The 25,072-nt window shown below is 41.7% G+C and overlaps 1 protein-coding gene across 9 annotated transcripts in view; it reads left to right on the forward strand.

Annotated features, from left to right (window-relative positions):
* ADAMTS19 (ADAM metallopeptidase with thrombospondin type 1 motif 19) overlaps positions 1-25,072 on the forward strand; it is a 381,231-nt gene that overhangs the window by 183,451 nt on the left and 172,708 nt on the right. For 8 of the 9 annotated variants that reach the window (XR_005600317.1, XM_039544208.1, XM_039544213.1 and 5 more), the window contains 4 exons: positions 1,170-1,335; positions 21,114-21,286; positions 22,253-22,336; positions 23,813-23,970. Coding sequence is in view for 8 of the 9 variants with exons in the window: in XM_039544208.1 (XP_039400142.1) it covers positions 1,170-1,335; positions 21,114-21,286; positions 22,253-22,336; positions 23,813-23,970 (581 nt within the window). In the remaining variant the exon portion in view is untranslated. The remainder of the gene's footprint in view (positions 1-1,169; positions 1,336-21,113; positions 21,287-22,252; positions 22,337-23,812; positions 23,971-25,072) is intronic. The other variant, XM_039544207.1, reaches the window with a different exon arrangement.

Here is a 25,072-nt window from a genome sequence, read left to right on the forward strand (position 1 = left end):
AAATATGAAAAAACCCCCAAATGAACCAAATAAATCCAGCTATTTTAAAGATACTATAGGATGTTAAGGATGAAACTACTGTGTCTATTCAGCATTAGTCCTCAGAAAACTCTCAGTCTGAAGTACAGCTAATACACCTGATTGTGAAATTAAGTATCTCTGTTTTAATATGATTATGCAGTTAAGTTGCCTATAAGAGAGTGAGTCCTTCTCTTTTTTTGTGTAAATGGGAACTTATATGCATACATGGAGAAGAACTTTCCTTATTTGAGCCAGATGTACCATTTTGTAGGGGGGTTTTAGTACAGTAACAGTGTTTCATAGATTTTAAGATCTCTGGAATTAGAAGTTACCTGCCAGTTTTGTTAATGGTATTTTATGGAGAAAAAAAACTTTGGTCTTCTACATGCTTTGTAATTCTGACATAAACTGTTTTTTTTTGTTTTGTTTTGTTTTTGTTTTGTTTTTGGCAAATTGAACAGTTTTGAGTTGAACCATAGTAAGTACTAGTTAAAAGAATAACAGTTTTTACAGTATTTTGGTGACCTCAACTACAATCTCATGTCAGTGTGGGCATATAGGTTAAAAAAAGCTGCAACACAGATAGTGTTTCTCTGTTTTTAACCATGCATGCATTATTTTTTAAGAAAATTTTGTTTGTTTTTTAATTACAAAGTTAAAAATCTATAAAAGGGGTCTTAAGAATTTAATATCTGTTGCAGCTCTGTGCAATTGCTAAAATGAATCAGACTCCTTAAATTCACCTTTGCATATGAACTATTTTATTAAAAATTGGTTATCAGAAAGTATGACAACATGGTGTGTTATAAAACTAGGGTATAGATTGTGCGGTACATGCTGTACATATTTAAATGACCCCTGGGTCTCCCAAAGCAAGCCTTTAACATTCCATATCTTTCACCGTGCATCTGCTAGTGGCACGTAGCCACCAATCCACACAGATTTAGTTGAAGTAAATGAGGTTTATTGCACTGAGATGGAGGCTAATAAAATGGAAGGATAGTATTCTCGCTACTAGGATTCTTAAAATGATTTTTTTTAAATAAAGGATTTTTTTGGGGGGAGGGACAGGGTGTATATGTGTCTGTGTGCATATGTGGTTTCTTTAAATTACATACCTTATATGTCCCTCTTGTTTTCCTTTACAGATGGGGTTTATACAGATTAACGAGGACTTCATATTTATTGAGCCACTCAATCACACTTTGGCTGTGACAGGTCATGCACACAGGGTGTACAGACGAAAAAGGTCTATAGAGGAGAAAGTTACTGAAAAGCTAGCTCCTCACAACCATTACTGTGGTGTTGTTACAGGTAATATAACAATCTCACTCAGTAGATTTAATGCAGAGGACATATTTTTAAAGAGCACAGATAATTTTTTAAAACATCAGATCTGATCATTCTTTTAGCTATAACTTTTGGTGGGCTGAGCTGTCAGAAAGTGGAACTATACATTCACTTATGGACATTGCATATTAAATAAACTGTCATATTTTAATAACAAAAATATAAGTGGAAAACTTTGGCCATCTCTTAATTTGTATCCTATTTCTTGTCTCCCTGTGTCATCTGGTTGGTCTCAGGTATTTACTTCATACAGTGATTGGACTTAAGAGGTTCTTCCATTTTGAAACCTCATGGTTTGAGATTTGGTTTACTTTGGGGAATACTGCTGGAACCACCTATCTTTCTTTAAATGCAAGCAGCATTTTAAGTGTCACAATTGTATCTATAACAATCTATAATTGTATCTTTTTTGTTTTTATGAATTGAGTTTACATGAATTCTATGAAATAGTCCAAACAGGTCCTCATTACTGGATTTTGTGGTGGAAAAAAGTTGCATGATAATTTGGCACACAGTGGTATGTTGTTAATATTTATTAGCAAAAAAGTCTTTTGTGAGAGATGACATTCTGTTGAACTTGTCTCTCCACCAACTCTACCTTCTACCAGTGGAAAAAAATTGTGGGAGGCCGAAGTTTGACAGTTCTGTACCCAGACCTGTTGTGCTTTTAGGGTTATGAGAAAGTTGAGTTTATTCAGGAAAGAAACAAAAACAGTGAGATTTTTCGCATTTATCATTCTCCCACCCTGCCCCCTGAACATCTGTGCCACCTTGAAGTATTAACATGAACAGAACATATACTTGAAAGATTTTTCATCCTGGAAAGATTAGACTCTAATTTCACAAAAAGAACAGGAGTACTTGTGGCACCTTAGAGACTAACAAAAGGTGCCTCAAGTACTTCTGTTCTTTTTGCGGATACAGACTAACACGGCTGCTACTCTGAAACTCTAATTTCAATACATGAATGAAAACTTAATTCTGAAAAGTTAAAAGGGAAATGATTAAGTAGCCCAAGGCTCTTATTATGCTTAGGAAAGAATAAGAAAACTCTATATTGCTTTCCCTGCCATTGCTCTGTCAGTGTTTGTTTATCTAAGGAGTGAAGATGTCTGTACCAGTAAGAAGTGTTCACTGAAAGTAGAAACATCTTATTCGAGGAGTGTCCCTATGGGTACTCCACTTTAGGTGTCTTGGCACCCTGTGCTTGTAATCAGAGATTTGTAGCAGCAATGCCCCCATTGGCCGTGCATGCACAGCTGCCATCTTGCACTGTTCCAATCAGCTACTTAGTGTGCGCAGCCAACCGCCCCTCAGTTCTTTCTTTACCACCTTTGGCTTGAGTGGGAGTGACAGCAGTGCCCCTGTCTATTTCATAAATCGCTTATATTCCCATCTTTATTTATCCTTTTTGTTGGTTTTCTTCCGTTTTCCTGTCCTTATTTACACATTTAAAAAAAAGCAAAAGAAACAAAACAAAACTTTATTTTGTTTGTTTCTCCCCCTCCATCCCCTCCTCCCCGTTACTAGTGGGTTTCTTCTGATGGTAACTGAACTACGACCGTTTTCTATAGCCCTGAACCTCCTCAGGCATGCCTAATTCCCCGGCTTTAAACGTTGCCTGACTTGCAGGCTATCAATTCCTGTATCAGATGTCACGCTTAGTGCATCCACTGTCTCGGGGAAACCCATGCACCACAGAAGTGTTTCCACTGCAAGAAACTATCTGCCAAGACACTGAAAGACAGGGACCTCCAACTAAAATTATTAATGATGGAGAAATCCCTCAGACCCTGAGTCCAGGACTCCTCCTGGCCAATAATCTCCAGCAGCAGCCTCAGACAAGGGACTCCACCCAAACCATGTCTGAGGACCCTGCACCTAAGAAAGTGACCAAATATTGGTCGCAGTCATCGCCCCCTAAAAAGAAGCGGTCTCCTGGCAAGAAATCTGCCCTGGTACCGATGGCACCGAGAACCTCGGATGAGAGGCTCCGGGAACATCCGGTACCGAGCTGTCCTGAGGAGTCAAGGGACCGACATGGCCAGGCTCTCACTCAGGTGCATGAGCTAAAGCTAAGCTCTCTAGCTCGGCACTGACAGTACCAAAGAACACCTTGGCACCAGCTAGTATAATGGTGTAACCTGCTGCATATACACAGCCTAACACGACCTCAGCACCATTGGAGCTTACTACACTGCCATCCCTGGCACCAGACTTCCTGATACCGCAACCCTTTACCAGAGTGACAGATCTGGCTATCTCCTCCACCCCTCCGTTCAGCACAGATGGCACCCCAGTCAGGCCAGGACCGAGCCGAATAGGCACTCCTATTAGATCTGCACCTCCACTATCCAGTGATGAGGACAAAGTGGATGATTCAAGCCTTTACACCCCTCATCGTTCCTCCCCAAAACTGGGACCCTCTCATCAACAACCGCCTATGGAAGGGCACAGCTGGCAGACACTACCATGGATGTCTCTGCCCGTCGTTATGCTATCCAAATGGCCATACCAGAACCCATGTGCAATCCACAGGGCTCAGACATTTAAACCTTCCAACCCACCAGCACCAAGGACCCCCCCAGATCTCTTCACTCACAGGTCCACCACCATCACAAGCCCAGGAGGAAGAGGGAGAGGAGCTCGAAGAGGTCCCTGAAGGTGATATACTGTCACCCACCCAAATTTTGTCCTCATCCCTGGACAAAACAATTATGCCACTGCTGCCCACTACAGGCGACGACCTTAAATCCTTTCAGGACTTATTCAAAAGGGTGGCTGAATCCCTGGACATCTCTCTAGCAGAGCTGCCAGAGACCCAGCACAAACTCACTGACATCTTGCAGGCATACCAATCAGCAAAGATAGCTCTGCCCATTAACTCAGCCACAATGGATCCCACAAAGACAATATGGCAGACACCTGCCACTGTCTCACATTCCTGTACATGCTCGGACAGAAATACTATGTACCGGTCCTAATTCACTGGTTGTAGAAGTGGTGTACCAAAGGGGAAAACAAAGACTTATGACCAGGACTGGAAAAGGCTTGACCTCTTTGGATGCAAATCTTACTCATTGGCCTTGTTACAATTTCATATAGAAAATTACTCAGGTCTTTTAGCAAAATATATCTACAACTTGTTCAACAAAATGAAATCCTTTATTGATCAACTGCCAGAGGAAGGAAAGGAATAATACAAAGCCAATGTTACAGAGGGCTCCTTAATCATCAAAACAGCCCTGCAGGCCTCTCTCGACTCTGCCAACATGGCAGTCCGATCCATAGCCACGTCCGTTGTCGTGCGTCGAGCATCATGGTTCCACCTCTCTGGATTCCCTAGGGAAGTACAAGCCACAGTTGTGGACCTGCCCTTTGAGGGCCAAAAATTATTTGCTGAGAGCACAGATGCATCTCTTCATATCTTAAACAACTTGTGAACAACCTTGAAGACCTTGGGTATTTATGGTCTCCCGAACAAGAAAAAACAGGGCAGATTTTATACCCAAAGATTCTGTCCCGCCCTGTACTCCCCGCCCCAGAGACAATACGATCAATGCCACAAGCAAAAACAAGCAAGGCACAGGCAGAATCAGAATCAATCTGCCACGTCTGAATCTTCAACACCCTGTCAATCATTTTGAAGTACTGGTCAAGGGCTTGAGACATCTATCTTCTCCCATGCTGGATTATCAGATGACCTCCAGTCTCTTTGGAGACCGACTGCTACCACACTACCCAGTCTGGAACAACATCACTACAGACAAATGGGTACTAGAAATTGTCCAGAAGGGTTACTCTCTCCCATTTATTTCTATTCTCCCTACCCACCCACCTTCCCCATCCCTCTTCAAGGACCCCTCTCATGAGACCCTGTTGCCTGTTGCAACTAGGAGCCATGGAAATATTGCCACTCCAACACAGGGGAAGAGGGTTTTATTCCCATTATTTTCTCACACAGAAAAAGAATGGTAGATGGAGACCCATGCAAGCTTACACAAACTCAACAAGTTTCTAAGGAGTGCTTCAAAATGGTAACCCTGGCAACCATAATTCTGGTATTAGAGAAAGGAGACTGGCTCTCATGAACTTCATGCTGACTCTCTGGGTATGTCTACACTACAAGACTATTTCGAATCAACTTAATTCGAATTTGTGGAATCGACCTTATGAAGTCGAAGTTGTGTATCCACACTAAATACACTAGTTCGACTGTGTGAGTCCACAGTAACGGGGCCAGTGTCGACTTTGGAAGTGGTGCACTGTGGGAAGCTATCCCACAGTTCCCGCACTCCCCGCTGCCCATTTGAATTCTGGGATTTCCCCCCAATGCATGCTGGGGGGAAAAATGTGTCAAGGGTGGTTTTGGGTAACTGTCATCATTGAACCGTCAATCACGCCCTCCCTCCCTCCCTCCCTGAAAGCGCCTGCGGGCAATCTGTTCGTGCATTTTTCTGCTCAGTGACAGCGCGGGCGCCACAGCACTTTGAGCATGGATCCCGCTGCAGTTATGGCCGTTGTCAACTCCTTGCACCTTATCGTCCACCTCTTCCACAGTCAGCTGCTGAGAAATCGGGCTACTTTTCAATGGTGCTGCGAGCACTGGTGGACCATGGGGGACGTTTTACCAACATCAACGTCGGGTGGCCAGGCAAAGTTCATGACGTGCGTGTTTTCAGGAACTCTGGTCTGTTTAGACGCCTGCAGGAAGGTAGTTTCTTCCCGGACCACAAAATAAGTCTTGGGGATGTGCAGATGCCTATAGTGATCGTCGGGGACCCAGCCTACCCGCTAATGCCCTGGCTCGTGAAGCTCTGTGCAGGCGCCTTGCACAGCGACAAGGAACTCTTCAAGTACCAGCGAGCAGTGAGCAGCGTGACCTGTGACTGTTCAGTTTCTTTACAGAGAAGTTGAACCTGCCCCTGTTTCTTTACCAAGTTACTGTTGACTAGCATCTGCAGTTACATACCCCGCCCACCCCACTTCCCCAACTTCCAACACACGTTTAAAAATAAAATACATGTTCCACTGTAACTTTACAAAGGTTTCTTTATTGATGACTTTGCGTTACAGGGTTGAAACTGGGACACGGACTGTGCTGGATAGGGTGTGCAGTGATGTAAAGATCGTCTGTAAACTCGAGGAATGACAGGCTCCTGCTCCCAGAGCGGTCTGCAGTGCCGGACTGGATGTTTCAACGGAGCCTGCCATCCCTCCTTTTTGGGACTCTGTGAGCAGGGGCTATGTGGCCTTTTGGCGGGGGAGGACGGATACAGATTCCTCTGCTGCGTGGCTCTGTGGTCCAGGACAGGGACCGTTGAATGAGATCTGTAATCCCCCTCCCCCGCTACAAAGTCACATACCCCCCCACCCACACAGAACCTGCAAACCACCTCCCATACCGACCAGGGTGCCTACTGACTGCAGTGTGTGTGTGACCTGCTGCTGATCCTGCCCCCATGTCTGTACCCTGGTAAAGGTGATTGTCCTGTCCAATTACCAACCCCCTTCTCCCCCTTCAAACACAGTCTCCTCTAAAAGAACATGACAGAAACAGTAATTAACAGAAAAGTATTTTTATTATCAACTAGACAGTTAGGGGATGAAACTGGAATGGGGGCTTGGGTGAGGCGGGAAGGAAAGGACTTCTCAAAATTTAGGCTATGAGAGCTTTTCGGTACTTGAGCACTCTGCTGGGGTGCAGAGACAGTTTACACGGCCTCTGGCGCCCCTCCTTCTGGTTATTTTGGGTGAGGGGGGTATGGGACTTTGTGGCGGGGGAGGGCGGTTGCAGATACACTGCAGGGGGGCTCTGTCCTCCTGCCTGAGGTCCTGCAGAACATGCACAAGGCGCAGGAGCATGTCCGTTTGCTCCCTCATTAGTCCAAGCAGCGTTTGAGTCGACTGCTTGTCTTCCTCACGCCACCTCTCCTCCCGAGCGCTGGTACAGAGAGAGGGTCTCCCTCCACTGGCTCTGCTGGTCCGCCTCATCTCGGGAGCACCCCATAAGTTCAGCGAACATCTCGTCCCCTGTCTTTTTCTTTCGCTGCCTAATCTTTGCCAGCCTCTGTGAGGGGGATGCTGTGGCAGGTCTGGAGACAGTTGAAGCTGTGTGATGGGAAAAAGGGAGTGAATTCCTTGCAAAGATAAATTTTTGCAAACAATGAACACAGTCTAGTCTGTCTCTGTGAATTCTGGGTTGAGATCCCAGTGCCTGATGGGGCAAAAACCATTTTCACGGGTGGTTCTGGGTAAATGTCGTCAGTCATCCCTTCCTCCGGGAAAGCTACAGCAGACAATCATTTCAAGCCTGTTTTCCCTGGATTGCCCTGGCAGACGCCACAGCGTGAAAACCATGGAGCCTATTTTGCCTTTTGTGCCTGTCACCGTATGTGTACTAGATCCGCTGACAGAGGCGGTCCAGCAGCGCTACACAGCAGCATGCTTTTGCTTTTGCATGACAGCAGAGATGGTTACCAGCCATACTGTACCATCTACCATACCATAAATTGGTAATAAGATGGGCATGGTTACCAGTCATTTTGCACTGCACCATTTGCTGCTGTCATAAGTGCCCCTGGCTGCTCTTAGCCAGGGGCGCAATAGCCAAAATTGGGAATGACTCGCTGAGTCAATCCCTCCTTTTTGGTATCTAAAAATAGAATCAGTCCTGCCTAGAATATGGGCAAGTGTACTAGATAACCACTGTATCAGAGAACCAGAGAGCACAGCTGCTCTGTGTCAGATCCTGCATAGATTATGAGCTGTATGCTATTCACAGGGGGTGCTCCTGCAACAACCCCACCTGTTCATTCCATTCTTCCCCAGCCTTCCTGGGCTACCATAGCATTGTCCCCCCACTTGTGTGATGAAGTAATAAAGAATGCAGGAATAAGACACAGTGCCTTGTTAGTGAGAAATGAGTGGAAGGCAGCCTCCAGTTGCTATGATAGTCCAGATAGGACATTAAGGAGTGTGGAGGAGAGGAGCCCAGCATCCTGCTGCTAGTCCAGGGGCAATTGAATCTTTTCTTTACACATGAAGGGTGGGGCTGATGAAGCTCAGCCCCTGTTGCTATGATGAGGACGGTTACCAGCCATACTGCACCATCTACCAGGAAAAATTAGGGCCAGGCGCCCTTGATCGACCTCACTGATGCTAGTACGCATGGTTACCAGTCCTTTTGCACTGCCCCATGTGCCAATAGGCTGATGATGACGATGGATATCAGTCATATTGTACCGTCAGACACCCATGGCGGGGGGGGGGGGGGAGTGAGGATGTCGGTGTTCAGTGCTGCAGCATCCCGTCTATCTTCAGCATTCAGTAAAGATACGGTGACATGTAAAAGCATCAACAGAGGATTGTTTTCCCTTTCACTTCTGGGGGGGGGTGCGTAAATTGCCGAGCTATGCCCTGACCCACCGCGGACACTGTGTTTGACCCTAGAAGCATTTGGATCTCAGCCAAGAATGCAAATGCTTTTCGGAGACAGCAGGAACTGTGGGATACCTTGCGTCCTCAGTCCCCCCTCCCTCCATGAGCGTCCATTTGATTCTTTGGCTTTCCATTACGCTCACGCAGCAGCGTGCTGAGTCTGTGCTATGCCGTCTGTCCGGAGTTTTTTGAAAAATACTTTGGACCAGGCGTAACATTACAGTAATTCCCCTAATTAGATGCAGGACTCTCCGAGCGAGATCACCCTGAGGACGGTCACTGAAGGAGATAGAGAGCGCATGCTGCGTGAAAGCCAGCACAAACCAGGGCCCTATGCAGCCGTGCTCGGGGAGGCAATGCTCCCTGAGTACCTCATGAAAGCCTCGCACGGAAAAGTGTGCTGCCACGGAGCACCCAATAAGGCAGCTCTCCCCAGGAACCTCCTGCGGAGGCTTTTCGATTACCTCCAGGAGAGCTTCGTGGAGATCTCCCAGGAGGATTTCTGTTCTATCCCCATATATAGAGAGACCTCCTTTTCACATACTTCAGATTCCTGTTATATTAAGAATAAAAGTTTACATGGTTAAAGCACTTACCGAGTGATCCTTCCCCTGATTCAGGGTCCGGGTTAATGGCCGGGGACGGTTGGTAGGGGATCTCCGTGACGGTGATGAAGAGATCCTGGCTGTCGGGGAAACCAGCGTTGTAAGCGCTGTTGCCTGCCTCGTCCTCCACAAACCCTTCCTCATCTTTCCCGTCCGCGAACATCGCCGAGGAACTGGCCATTGACACTGTCCCATCGTCAGAGTCCATGGTCACTGGTGGGGCAGTGGTGGCAGGCTCTGTAGCATCCGTTTGCCGCTTTGATTTTTTGGTAGCCTTGTCTGGGGTCCTTGATTTTCACACGGCGCTGCGTGGCATCCCGGCTGTATCCTCTGTCTCTCATGGCTTTGGAGACCTTCTCGTAGGTCTTTGCATTCCATTTTTTGGAGCGCAGCTCCGAAAGCACAGACTCCTCGCCCCACACACCGATCAGATCCAAGAGTTCCCGGTCAGTCTATGCTGGGTCCCTCTTTCTATTCAGAGATTACATGAACTCCTCTGCTGGAGAGCTCTGCATCGCTGCCAGTGCTGCTGAGCTCGCCCCGATGTCCAACCACGAAATGAGATTCTAACTGTCCAGACAGGAAAAGGAATTCAAATTTTCCCGGGACTTTTCCTGTGTGGCTGGTCAGAGCATCCAAGCTCGGACTGCTGTCCAGAGCGTCAACAGAGTGGTGCAGTGTGGGATAGCTCCCGGAGCTAGTAAGTTCGATTTGCATCCACACCTAGCCTAATTCGACATAGCCATGTCGAATTTAGCGCTACTCCCCTCGTCGGGGTGGAGTACCGAATTCGAACTAAAGAGCCCTCTAGGTCGAATTAAATGGCTTCCTGGTGTGGACGGGTGCATGGTTAATTCGAATTAATGCTGCTAAATTCGAATTAAAGCCCTAGTGTGGACCAGGCCTCTGAGGTAGAGAAGAAACCAAGGGATGGTTGGCTGTGTATACTAAGTAGCCACTCAGAGTGACACAAGATGGCTGCCACACGTGCATGGCCAAACACGGCACTGCTATTACAAATCTCCGATTACAAGCGCAGGGTGTCAAGACACTGAAAGTGGAGCACTCACAGGAACAACCATCTTGAAGGACCTCAGTTACTGCACAAGGTGAGTAATCTTCTCTTTTGCTCTTGCAGCCTGTTGGTCCTGTCCTTTAATCAGTATTAAATGTGTGGGGTCTGGGGAGGGGAGAAGAATGGCTGAGGCCAAATGATTCAAGAAACAAACTCTTGCAAAAGGGTGTGATGGGATATGTTTATTACTAGTGATCCTTCCATTATCTCTGTCCCTGGACAAGAGACCCTACGATGGAAAAATCAAGTTTAGTTTATTCTAACCATCTTAAGCCCTAGGTTCTGTGCTAGAGCAAATGTCCAGCCATGTGGCTCAAATTGCATAATCAGGCACTTACGATGTATCAGTTTCAGTAATGATCTGCACCACCAGACTGGAAAACTCACACTCACTTAGTTTCAGCTGTCTTTATAATTCATGTGTATTGAAGCCATAAAAAAGCTTTTCAGAAGCAATTATGTGCAATATGTTAGAAAACTCCTAAATTGAAAAGGTTAACAAAACATAAATTGTGGATTTTATACATATTGCCAGAGGCTTCTGTAATATTCCCTTGTTTGTGCATTGCTGCTTTGATCAATCTTTATCTGTTCATCACTCTGAAGAATTATTTTTTTCAGTACACTGCAGCAATCTAGACCTTCTTTTTATAGCAGGGTGCCTGCCTTCTGCAGCACTCTGGTATGGCAGTCTGGAGATTTAGTGGTCAACACTTTTATTGGTGGCTTGGGGCCAAATTGATCACAAAGGTTGGCTAGCTATAATAGAATCATAGACATGTAGGGCTGGAGGGGACCATAAGAGGTCATCTAGTTCATCCCCGTTGCGCTGAGGCAGGACCAAGTATACCTACACCAGACACCATGAGAGGTGTTCGAGCAGTCTGCTCTTAAAAACTTCCAATGATGGGGATTCAAAAATTTCCCTTGGTAACTATTTCAGTGCTTTACTATTCTTTATAGTTAGAAAGTTTTCCCTAATATCGAACCTAAATCTCCCTCAGTACAGATTAAGCTGGTTACTTCTTGTCTTACCTTCAGTGGACATAAAGAATAGTTGATCACAGTCTTCTTCAAACAGTCCTTAACATATTTGAATACTGTTATGTCCCCACTTGATCTTCTTTTTTCAAGACTAAACATGCCCAGTTTTCTAAACCTTTGATCATTTTTGTTGCTTTCCTCTGGACTCTCTCCAGTTTGTCCACATCTTTCTTAAAGTGTGGTGCCCCAACTGGAAACAATACACCAGCTGAGGCCTCACCAGTGCTGAGTAGACAATTACCTCCTGTGTCTTGCATATGTTAGTACACCCCAAAATGATATTAGCCTTTTTTGCAACAAGGTCTCTGCCAATCTGACCCAGGGGGAAATTCCTTCCCTACCCCAAATATGGTGATCAGTTAGACCCTGAGCGTGTGGTCAAGACCCACCAGCCAGATACCTGGAAAGAATTCTCTGCAGTAACTCAGAGCCTTCCCCTTCTAGTGTCCCATCACTGGCTGTTGGAGATATTTGCTGCTAGCAGTTGCAGATTGGCTACATGCCATTGTCTCATCATGATACCCCTCCTTAAAATTATCAAGATGAGTCTTAAAACCAGTTAGCGTTTTTGCCCCTAGTGCTCCCCTTGGGAGGCTGTTCCTGAACTTCAGCCTCTGATTGTTAGAAACCTTTGTCTAATTTCAAGCCTAAACTTGTTGATGGCCAGTTTATATCCATTTGTTCTTGTGTCCACATTGGAGCTTAACATAAATAACTCTTTTCCCTTCCTGGTGTTTGTTCTTCTGATGTATTTATAGAGAGCAATCACATCTCCCCTCAGGCTTCTTTTGGTCAGGCTAAACAAGCCAAGCTCTTTGAGTCTTCTCTAATAAGGTAGGTTTTCCATTCCTCAGAGCATCCTAGTAGCCCCTCTCTGCACCTGTTCTAGTTTAGTTTAAATTCACCTTTCTTTAACAAGAGAGACTAGAATTGCACAAAGTATTCCAGATGAAGTCTCACCAGTGCCTTATATAGTGGCATAAAAACTTCCACTGTCTCTACTGGAAATACCTCACCTGATACATGCTAGAACTTCATTACCTTTTTTCACAGCTGCATTACTTTGGCAGCTCTTAGTCATCCTGTGATCAACCAATTCACCCATTTTTGGTTCATGTTCAAGTTGTGATCCATTATAACGTCCAGATCCTTTTCTTCAGCACTACCAGCTAGCCAGTTTTCCCCATTTTATAGTTGTGCATTTGATTTTTGTTTCCTAAATGTAGTTCTTTGCACTTGTCTTTATTGCATTTTATCTTGTTGATTTCAGACCAATTCTCTAATTTGTTAAGGTCATTTTGTATTCTAATCATGTCCTCCAAAGTGCTTGCAATCTCTCCCAGCTTTGTGTCATTTGCAAAGCATACTCTCTACTTCATCATCCAAGGCATTAATGAAAATTTGTATAGTGCTGCACCTGGGACAGACCCCTGTAGGACCCCATTAGATAGGTCCTCCCAATTGACAGAGAGCCACTGATAACCAGTTGTATGCCCATCTTATAGTAATTTCATCTAGACCACATTTTCCTAGTGTGTTTACGAGATTGTCATGTGGGACTGTGTCAGAAACATTACTAAAATAAAGATATAACATATCGACTGCTTCCTCCCATCCACTAGGCTAGTATCCCAGTCAAAGAAGGAAATAGGAATGATTTGCAATGATTTGTTCTTGACAAATCCATGTTGGCTATTATACATAGGGTGCTATTATCCTTTAGATGCTTACAAATTGATTGTAATTTTCCCAGTATCTTTCTGGGTATCAAAATTAGACTGACTGGTCTATAACTCCTTGGGTTCTCCTTTTTCCCCTTTTTAAAGATCATGCCTCAATGATCTCACCAGTGGTGTACTAAAAGTCATTAGAGGGAACACATATCTGTGCTGAATGTGTTGGAGGATCATTAAGACTAATAGTTGTGCATACAGAACTGGAAGAAGACAATCAAATAAAGTATTATTTGTTATCTATTCCTGTGGGAATGGGTTGAAAGATAACTCACAGCGAAACAATTTTTTGGGGAAAACTAAGAACCTGTTTTTACTTAAGCAAAAAGTCACACCCTGGCACACACAGACTTCCTGTGTGCATGTAGATCAGCCTGCCTTTTTTACTGGAGATGTGTTTGTGTGTGGGGACTTGTCTAGATGATGCATTGTTGCATGCCAGCTGGAGTCTAAACTCTAGTACCCATCAGCATTTTGCATACTAACTGTCCTTGTGGACCCTGCTGGGATGCACTAAAAGGTCCCAAGTGTGTGTTGATGTGGTACTATTTCTGACTATATCAATGTGCACTAGGAACTTTTACATCCCAGCTGGTGAGCACTAATGCAATGTGTAGACAAGCCTTTTGCATTTTATTTGTGTGTGTGTGTGTGTGTGTGTGTGTGTGTGAGGCACAAATACCTAGACATAGACACAGACCTCACATCCCACTCCTTTCTCAGCAAATGGCCCACAAGAAGGACCAGAGATTGGCTGAGAGTCCAATAGGCTGAGAAGGAGACTGAGACACTTGGTAATAAGCTAAGTCCTAGGGTAATTTGACTGATATTCTATATAACTAATTCTTCAGCCTTCCTAGTTTTTGTGATTTTTACATTTCTGGTTAATGTTTTTATTTTCTTTCTTTTTTTTCTAGACTATGTCAAATGCACTTTTCTTGTAGGGAATTTGATATGTTGAGTGCTTATGTGGGGAAAGTATTATTGGGCACCATGGAGAGAGGAAAGAGGAAGGAAGAAGAAGTAGTATGTAGTCCTTAAGGAAGAAGAAGTAGTATGTAGTAACAGCTTGGGAACTCAATCAAGGCTGAAAGGAATTGCAATCCCTCCTTAAATGGTGCTCCTGAGAGGCTGGGTTGGGGCATGAGGATTGCTGAATGGTTGAGGTTTCCGAGGCTTGGTTGTAGTAACCAACAGTGAGTGATTCTGAGCAATTTATTCATCTTTCATGTTTTCTAGAGCTATAGAAAATAATTCAAAGCTGATGTTGTACAGTGTCATCTTTGTAACCTTCACTTTGTGTTATTTATTATGCTGCCAACTAAATGAATGTGGTTACATTGAAAATATATTGCTATACAATGTAAATCCTATTCAGAGTTTTTTTACTCTAATTTCAGTTCCTTCAGCTCATGCACAATAAAAGAAATTTTTTGCACTGAAACTATTTGAGCCTATACCCTGTAGTTCAAGTAATTTAGTAATCAGTATTGCTTTACAATTTTACCTATTTATAAATATGCAAAGAACCAGGTACATGGTTTTCTATAACGTTCCTGGTTATCTGGCAATGATAATGACAACCAGTTGAATACCAATTATGCCAATATGGTGTAACACCATTTATCTGAAGGATTTAGGGGACAGCTGAAATCTTCTGATAAATGAAATTTCAGATGACAGGGAAGCCTGCCAGCGAAGTAAGAAAAGGCTGGCTGGCTTAGCATAGGCTCTTCCTTGGCTTGACAACCCCAGAGAGCTCTGAAGGAAATGATGGGCATGGCTGGGTGGAATTCTCATGCTGTACAATCCTGAGAGACATAATCAAGTTCCATTCATTTGGATTGTACTGTAATATACATACATAATATTCTCTATGACTACAGTATTGACAAATAAATACTTTATAGGTTATTATCTTCTGCTGGGTGTTGTTTATTATCCATTCTACCAGAATAAATGTTCAGCTTAATAAAACTTTTATATCAACTCATTTTTCTAAAGAGCAGTAACAATGTCATATTAAAGTTTCTAGTTGATAGCTGCCATTTGTAATTGAGAATCAAAGAATGGATAAACTATGTTGCTAGAAACTTTACTGGAATCAATCAGTCCTTCTAGGATATAGGTGGATGGACAAGATTACTCACTAGAGTTCTCTTCTAACTGAAATGAGTCTGTTATTTAGATTTAGGGCTATAACCTTGTATTTCAGCATTAAATACTTGCATTGTAAATCATAGTTATATGGCTTATAGGATGTGTTTCTTGGTCAGCATCCTGACACTGAAGTTTTTAAAGAAACCGATTCTCAAAAAATGACAAAAATACATATAGTTAATAAAATACACTGTGATTCTATAATTAACTGTCATCTATGTAAAGTTAAAGACTAGTCACATACACTAAGTTTAGGTCATGCAAAAAGGCCAGAGATGTTAGGCTTAAGATATCTATCAGAATTGTTATTTTATATTTTTTAAATTATTTTAGCTTTGAAGAAAGTATCTTTAAATTTGTATAGTGTTATACTGGACCCTTTAAGAGGGAGCAGAGCCAGTGCACCTGTGCTACAGTAGCTGACCCAGATTTGGCTTTAGAAGAGGGCTTCTGGGTCAGGGGAAGGAGGAGGACTCTCAACGAGGGAGTCCTTGTGGGTCAGAGCTAGGAAGCAGGACTGCCAGGGTCCCCTGGGAGGGGAGGCAGTGAGGACCTGTTCTGAAAAGGGGCCTCCAGAGAGAAAAGGTCTCGGGGGTTGGTACTCTGAGAACAGGGCAGAGAATCAGGAGTAGCAGGACTGCCAGTGTCTCCTGGAAGGAGAGGCAGTAAGAATATGAAAAATAAAGGGGAAAAATCCCCTGCGAGTTATAGCCTACGGTGAGCTGAAGAATTGTTTCAAGTTTAGACAATAAAGCTGCCTATACGAGACTGTTGGTGTGGCAGTAATCTAAACCTTCCCATGATTCCTCCTGTTCTGCACTCCAATACCATTCATTTTTATTCTCTAGAAGTTTTCTCAAAGCTGCTGCTTTGGTAGATAAATTAGATATGAATTTTCCAAGATAATTAACCATTCCCAGGAACTGTTGGACATCTTTCTTTGACATGGAATCAGTTCAATGGCTGAAATCTTCCTCTTATCAGGTTTTACACCTTAATTGAAAATAATGTCCCCAACAGAAGTCAGTTTCTCCCTATTTAGTTTGAGGTTTGCAGCTCTAGTTGCATCCAGGACTTCCTGAAGTCTACGATCATGCTCCTTTCATTGATTCCCAGATGATGATGTCATCCACTGAGGTGTCAACACCATTAATATGTTCATAGATCATATGTATGGTTTTGTGGTACACTTCTGATGTTGAAGCTATGCCGAAGAATAAGAGTAAAAATGTGTATCTTCCAAATAGGGTATTAAATTTGCATAGCTTTGAGCTTTTTTCATTAATTTTAGCTGCCAAAACCCTGAGGATGCATCCAATTTACTGAAATATTGATCATTTACAAATTGAACCATAATCTCTTCTCTGGTTGGTAGTTTGAAATGTTCTCTTTTTATAGCTTTGTTGAGGTATCTGGTATCTAAGCATAGCTGACTTATTTTTCTCCACAAGGACTAGGGAGCTCACCCTTTTTTTCTTTTTTTTTTTGGGCTCCTCAGTTTTTTGTATTACCTGCATTGCTTCCATCCTTGCAAGCTCAGCCTTGAATTTATCATGGAGTGCAAATGGCACCTTTCTACATGGATAGGTAACTGGAGGGCCCTGCTCGTTTATCCATGTTGTATGTTCACCCTGCAAGCAACCCAACCCTTGAAACAGTTCACAATATTCCTGACAGAGTGCCTCACAACCAGGTTCAGTATGATCTTTCAGGGACAGCACCCATTTTACCAGATTGAGTTTCTCACATGTAGTCAGGTCTAAAACTAGTGTCACTTTCTTTGGCACTACAATGAAAGGGAGCCTGTACATAGTATTTTTATGGTGGTTGCTAGCAGTGCACCTCCCCTTCACTGATATATTAGTTCCAGAATAGCTAGTTACTTTTATTTTTGTTGGTTCCAATTTTGGTCTTATTTTTAGTCTCTCATAATCCTGTTCACACAAACTTCTGTGTCCATTTCAGTGGAATAATTGTTCCATTCAATGTCATAGGCAGTATCCAGTTCCTCTCATCAGGCTTGATAGATCCCAGTACATCTATGAAAAACTCCTCAACCAGACTGTCTTTAACTGAATGCACTTGACTTTTCTGCATTTGGGATCTACAGCATTTTGCAAAATGATTATTTCCCCACATTTATGACAGAGTTTCCCAAAGGCAACACATTGTTTGGGGCCATGCTGTGATCCACAACTTCCACTTAACCGTCTGTATCTCGTTTTCCCCCCGATCAGTGATTTTCATAGTGAGTGGTTCCACTTTCTGATTTAACCTATTCTGGCTATATTCTTTAGTACTCTCTGGATAATCTCTTCTGTGTAATTCAGTTCTTTGGCTTGTTCTTTCACAGTTTCTGCTGCCCTGCATATTTGGAGAGCTTTTTCTAAAATTTAATATTTTTCATGGAGGAGCGTCTCTCTTTACACATTGTTTTTAATGCCACAAATGATTCTCTCTAACCACAGACTCTACCAGGTCACCAAAGTCACAGATTTTACTGAGTTTCCTTAATTCTGTGACATATTGCTCTATGGTGTCATCAGTCTTTTTGCATTCATGTAAAAAATTTGTCTGTCTCAAAGGCAGGGCCAGATTAACTCTCCTGTGGGCCCGGGGCTATTAGATTTTGTGTGGCCTCTGCATACAAGTATTTTTTCTGGGAGGGAGTTTGGTGCAGGAGAGGGCTAGGGCAGGGGACTGGGGTGCAGGATGGAGATTCTGATCTGGGGCAGGGATTTGGGGTTGAGGGGGTGTGTGTGCGCGAAGTGCAGGCTCTGGCAAAGAGGCGCTTACCACAGGCAAATCCCAGCTGGCAGCACAGCAGGGTTCAGGCAGGCTGCCTGCATGCCGTGGCCCCATTCTGTAGAGATGTGCTAGTAGCCTGCTGCTTCTGAGAGTGGCGTGGGGCCATGGCATGCAGGCAGCCTGCCTGAGCCCCTGCTGTGCCGCAGGACTTTTAGTGACCTGGAGTTGGAGATCACTGCCTGTGATTTATTTTTGCTGGACTCCCCTTCAGCCAGGGCCCTGGGCTGCAGCCTCTAAAGCCCCTGCCTTAATCCAGTCCTGCTCAAAGGTCTCATTCCTTTTTGGCATGCAACGTTCCTCAAATGTAGTCAATATTTTATTTAACTTCATGCATTTACCTTCTTCAAACTTAAATTTGTTATAAATATCCAAAGCTTCCTTCCTAGCAACACGCAAAAAGATTTATTATTTCACTTTATCATTTTTATCCTCTGCCCCTATGGCTGTCAAATACAATTCAAATCTCTGCCTGATTTTTTTCCAGTTTGCCGCAACGTTGCCTGACAATTGCAGACTGGAACAAGGTTGCAACACATCCATTTTGGACTCCACTCCACTTGCTTAAGCTAGTCAAGCTACTATTGTGCTCACCAAATACATGCAAAAGCCTCTATGCCTGGTGCTTCACTTGCTTCTCTGATGCCTCCCTTTGTCTTTGCTTTCAGTTGCAAACACAGGAGTTAACTTCAAAATCACTTCAAAAAAGTCCTGTTTCCTTCTCATTCAGCACTTCTGACACCATGTAATGATTTTGGGGTTCATTAAATAACAAACCAATGAATGAGAAAGGAATAAAACCATAATAAAACAAACTGGAGAGCTTCTGTAGTGAGCTGCTGCACACAGCCATGTGGTGTTCCCAATCCCTGCCCCCAGGGCACATCTCCAAATTCCCACACTCTTATTACTGTCTCTAAATCACAATTTTTCATAAATGTATCTTTACATTTAGCATTGTATTGTCTTTCACTACTCTGTAAGTAATATTTTTGAAGTCATTAAGCCTAAAGAGATTATTTTAGTATTTTTGTGAAAAGTTTTGGAAAGCATGCTGAAATTCATAAGATGAAGTACAGGAATTTACCACCTAGGGATGAGACTGGTTAATTGAAAAACATTTTGCTCAAATCTCCCAATTCCTGAACTGTCTCAGAACATGTGTCTATAATTGCTATCTCAGCATAAATTGTGTTTCAAACATAGGGTCCAAACCCACACCATGGAGCTCTGAGAGTTATTTACTTGACTTAAATGGGAGCAACTTTTGTGACATGCAAGATAGTCCAATATGAATCATGGATAGTGCTTGCATTTTATTTTGTTGTTTCATTAAACTTTAAAATTAGTGTTGCTAATTACTGTATAAATACCTGGCTACCTTCTGGTCCACCTATCTGTGTAAATAAATTCAAATCCATTTTTTTATAATAGCCTAAATTGTAGTGGGAATTTTGTTGTATTTAAATAATCAAGAACTGGTGGTCTCTATTCATCTATGAGTTTAATGCATTTTCAATTTGGAGTTTATTGTGTGCTTAGAAACTTATTTACTCAAGTCATCTTTTGCGCATTATTTAATCTGTATATAATTACAGCAATTTTTACTTTGAAGTTCTGTTTTTCTAGTCCTTTTTGTAAAACTGAGGAAAGTGCTTCAATGAAATCCTCCAGTATCTGACCCTTCAAACTACTACTTCCAAAACAGGGTTTGTCCCCTGATTTTTACTAACGAATTGGTCCACGTGTACAACATGCTCTTGTTTCTTGGGGTGTGAATGTGTTTCAATCCAGATTTTTCTTTCTCTGTGTGTACGAAGGGGGAGAGGTGTGTGGACTGCAGATTTTTCCTGAGTTTTCCGAAGGCAGGGAGATACTCTTGTAACTTTATTACAGTTGGTATGGCGGCACCTATTTTTTTTATGTTCTCTGTGTATATATATTTTCCTACTGTATCTTCCACTGCATGCATCCGATGAAGTGGGTTTTAGCCCACGAAAGCTTATGCTTAAATAAATTTGTTAGTCTCTAAGGTGCCAAAAGCACTCCTCGTTCTTGAAACTTCAGTAAACCTATTCTTGTGTCAACCCATGACATTAATTAGTATTCTTCCCATAAGCAGACTGAAGGCAAAATCCTGGTTTGTTTTTACATGTGTACACTAGAACTAGGGAAGAAGGTACAGCGGGTCCTCCGGGATCTGGTGTACTCATGCAGCAGCTGGACAGAATTCCAGCTTGAGCAGTATGCTGGACTAGCAGCTAACATGCTTGAATACAGTCCATGGCCTCAAACAAAGCATGACTGAATAAGTAGCCCCAGTAAATATGTTACCATGTATTAATTATTACATTGATTGTAAATGCATATACAGTAGAACCCCTATTTTACTAACTACCTGGGTATTGAGGGATTCATAACATTCAGTGTCTGAGTTAAAGTAGTACAGTGCAGTAGTACAGTTAAAGTGTCTGAGTTAAAGTAGTACAGTGCATAAATTGCAGTATGGAGCTCTGCACTGCTTTCTTGTCCCACAAACCATTGCAAAGTGATTTCTAGTGCATTGAAGGCATCAGAATATGAAGGGATGTGGACTTGTATTTCATCAACTTCACCTTCATTATGGGATTTCCATCCCCCTCCCCACCATTGGGAAAAATGGTTTGTATAACTGGTTGTTCATAAGACTGGTGTTTGTAAAATAAAAGTTCTATTGTAATCCTGTAAGTTGTAGTTATCTCTCCACTCACAGATGTCTTGGCAGTGATATTTTATAGTATAACTTTTTCTAACAAATCCTAAAAATATCACCTCAGCTACACTTACATAAAACTGCTATGTTAAAGGATGAATTCATGTAGCAATATTTTTATGTTACAGATAAAAGAAAATCCAGGAATCAAAAACTAGGAGGAAGAGGAAGAAAAAAAAGATACTCTTATAAATTACCTCAGGAATACAATATAGAAACTGTAGTGGTTGCAGATCCAGCTATGGTTTCGTATCATGGAGCAGATGCTGCCAGGCGATTTATTTTAACCATCTTAAATATGGTAGGAAACTCTTAGAACTTATCAAGGCATTTGGCAGAAAGAAAAATGCATGGCCGGAAATTGATTGAATTAATTGTTACATTTGTTCAACAGGCATAATTAACTGTAAGTGGGTATTCCATAAATTTCAGTAGACTGTCAGAAAGTACCATGAATATTCAGCAGCACAGAAGCTATGATTCTACAGACGTATCTTGTACCTTCAATAGTGAAGCTAAAGAAGTGGGAGTTGAACAGCATGATTGCATGATTAGAAACCCATATTGTTATTTGAACTATATTCCAGTTGAATGCTTAGGACAAGAGTCTGATCTGAACTCATTATGAAGAGGTGACTCTTCTCATTTAGAAGGATCTTTTGATCTTCTTGGTGGCTGGAGGGGAAGCAATTACAGTCTCAGACAAAGTTATGTTTCCTCCCAGCAATGAACGTGAATGCAACACACTTATTTGATCCACAAGGCAGTGAAAATTAGTAACCGCAGTTGTAAGAATAAAGGATCATGAAATGAAGAGTGGGTAAAAACCTGATCACAACTACTCTGTTTGGCTCTGTGAGTTATTGCTTCTTGCTGTCTGCTGCTCACTTTTAGCCTCGGTCCTGCATTTATCTCAATGGGCTGCATGGCATGACACTATGTACATGTGGAAGTGTTTGAAGAAATGGGCTATAGTTTTTAAAGCTCTGTCAAGGTCATCTGGAAATGATAGAGCCCTTTTAGGATACTTGGACCAAACACTGGATAACCCCATATCTGTCGTCTCCTCCCTCCACCTCAAAAATATTAATATCTAAGTATTGTGTTATATTTAATGTGTAGAAAATTCAAATGTCAAGTCAAAGTCCTACAAAATTAAGAGAGCCTTGAAGTCTGAGATTTGATTTTTTTAAAGGTTGTAATGTATTCCAGTGTGTCCAATGAAAGCACTCATGTTTATTTTTTTGTTTTGTTTTTTTTGTTAAAGGTTTTTAACCTTTTCCAGCACAAGAGCCTTGGAATTCAAGTGACTCTTCGAGTGACTAAGCTTGTTCTGCTTCATGAGACTCCAGTAAGAAAGTACTGAATATGTCTTATTCTGTGACAAGACATTGTAGAATGAATAGAAGGGTAGGGACATGTTGCTTGCTGCTTCATTAAGGCATAGAATACTCATCACTCATAATTTTTCTCCATTATCTTCTGTCTATTCATTATTATTTTTACTATTAATATTTATTTGTAGTGGTGAGAGTCCCCAATCAAAATTGGGAGCTCATAGCACTAGATGCTATACGTATGCACAGTGATAGACAATTCCCACACCTAGTTTATTTCAAAATTGAGAGGTATATATGGCTTTCAAGTAACCTAAAAATTGTAAATGATTTTTTCTAAATCCTTTGTTGAAATTGGCTGGTATTTGAAAACTTCAGTCCATTATCAGCTATTTTTTTGCTGTGCATGTGGATATTTCACTGTGAAAGCAAAATCCTTTTAGTTTCAAAGCTTACAGTTAGCTGTAAAATTAGATATAGGTCAGTCATATGTAAACAAAACAAGAGTGTAGCACCACTCTTTCATGATATATCTTTCAGACATCATTTTAGAACTCATCTTTTAAATCCTGTTCCCTTGTTGAAGAGATGAATCAGCTGTTGTAGTGTGGGTCATTCTTTGGAGTGAACTATGGTTCCCTTATATTTTAGAGTAATAGTATGTGGACTTTTTGTTATTTTACAAAGTATCTGAAAGCTTTGCATATTTTAGTTGGAGTTCACAAAAATAATAAATGGAATCTTATATCCATGTAAGAGAGATTTTTAACTTATACATTTAAATAAATTAAATTATCCTTAGGCTAGTAGCTAAAGAAGCATTTATTGTTTGGACATATAGTAATCCTCTCAGCAGGAAAAAAAAGATTCCTCAAATCCAAACACTGCATCTTGGCATCAGTGCTCTTCCTAGATGCAATGAACTCCAGCTTGTACCAGTGGAAGATCAGCACATATGGGGAGAAGAATATGGGTGACAAGGTCCACTATATATATCTGAGGGCATACTTTTCACCAGCATTGATTTAATTAAAGTTAAACAAAGATGGCTTCTGTTTTTGAAGTTAAAACAATTGTGCCATTTATATTTTGTGACAAATTATATAGAATATCTTTATTAACTGAAACAAAGCATGTGCTTATATTTGTACAATTATTTGAGAACATTTTTCTTTGTACACTATATCTTATATATACTACAGGAAAAAAATGCCATTAAAGTGAAAAACAAGGAATCAGAAATATATTCATATCTAGACAACTATAGATCAACAATGCATGGCAGACAGTGAAATCTATTATAATAATTTCACATGAATAATTAGGACTAACTGTGGGGTGAGGCATTGTTAGGAAATTCTGATATATGGGTGAAAGTTGTGCTCAGCTTTGTGATCTCATAACTTGTACACATTGGCAATTAAAAGATGAAAAAATTATATATTGTCATTTACATGTTCATATAATAAAACAAGAAATTCAATTTTCAGGCAGATATGTATATCGGGCATCATGGAGAAAAAATGCTGGAGAGTTTCTGTAAGTGGCAACATGAGGAGTTTGGCAAGAAGAATGATATACATTTAGAAATGTCAACAAGCTGGGGAGAAGACATGTCCTCAGTAGATGCAGCCATACTTATCACAAGGTAATATTTTCTAAAAACAGCCTGATGTCTTCATGGCAGCACTGTAGAGGTAGAGAAGTTCAGTTGTCTTGTCTTCTGAGGTGATACAGTTTGGGTTTAGCTTTAGCTATGGAAAGAAATGGGCTTACAGCCTTCTCTCCTGCACTTTTCTGGTAATTAAAGTGACGTATTATTAGAGATCAAATTGTTAGAAGGAAAGGTGCTGGAACAAATTGATGATATAAAAAGCAATTTATCACCAGGCCCAGATGTTATACATCCAGGAGTCCTGAAGGAGCTTCAGTATGAAGTGGCTGAGAGGCTACCAAAATATGCAATCTCTCATTCAAAAGAGCTACTGTTCCAGAGGCTTGGGGTGGGAGGGGGGTTAATACATGTTGTACCTAAGGGTGATTTGGAGAATAATAGACCAGTAAGTTTTAAATCTGACTCTGGAAAATTGGTTAAAATGATAATTGAAAATTAAACACCTGGAATGATAGGGTCTAACCAGCATGGTTTTTGTAATCTACTAGCATTCTTTGAATGTTTAAATAACCAGTTGACATTATTTAGATTTTCAAAAGGCCTTTGACAAGTTCCCTCACAAGAGGCTGCTAAAGAAACTAAGTAATCACAAAATAAGAGGCAAATAGTGTCATTGGCCAAAAATAAACTAGGAGACAAAAAATAAAGAGTTGGATTAAATAGTCAGTTTTCATTATTCAAAAATATATTGTTGAGGGGTAACTCAAGGTTCTGTACTAGTACTTATACTGTGCTAGTTGTTGTTTAATAAATATATTAATGATCTGGAAAAGGATGAACAGTGAGGTTGCAAAATGTGGATGTGATGAGAAATTAGTTAGGTTAATCAAGACAAGAGAGGACTGTGGAGAACTTCAGAGGGGCCTAACCAAGCTAGATGACTAGGCAGCATGTTGGCAAGTGAAGTTCAATGTCAATAAGTGCAAAGTAATGTATTTTGGAGGAAAAAATAAACTATTCATACACAGTACAAAGTGCTAAATTTACTGTATAAATTCAGGAGGTGGACCTGGGTGTCATTGTGGACAGAACTCTGTTCAATGTGCATAAAGACTTCTGTTCAATGTGCATCTGC

This window comes from Mauremys reevesii, linkage group 6 (genome assembly GCF_016161935.1).
Source record: "Mauremys reevesii isolate NIE-2019 linkage group 6, ASM1616193v1, whole genome shotgun sequence".
Lineage (NCBI taxonomy): Eukaryota > Metazoa > Chordata > Testudines > Geoemydidae > Mauremys > Mauremys reevesii.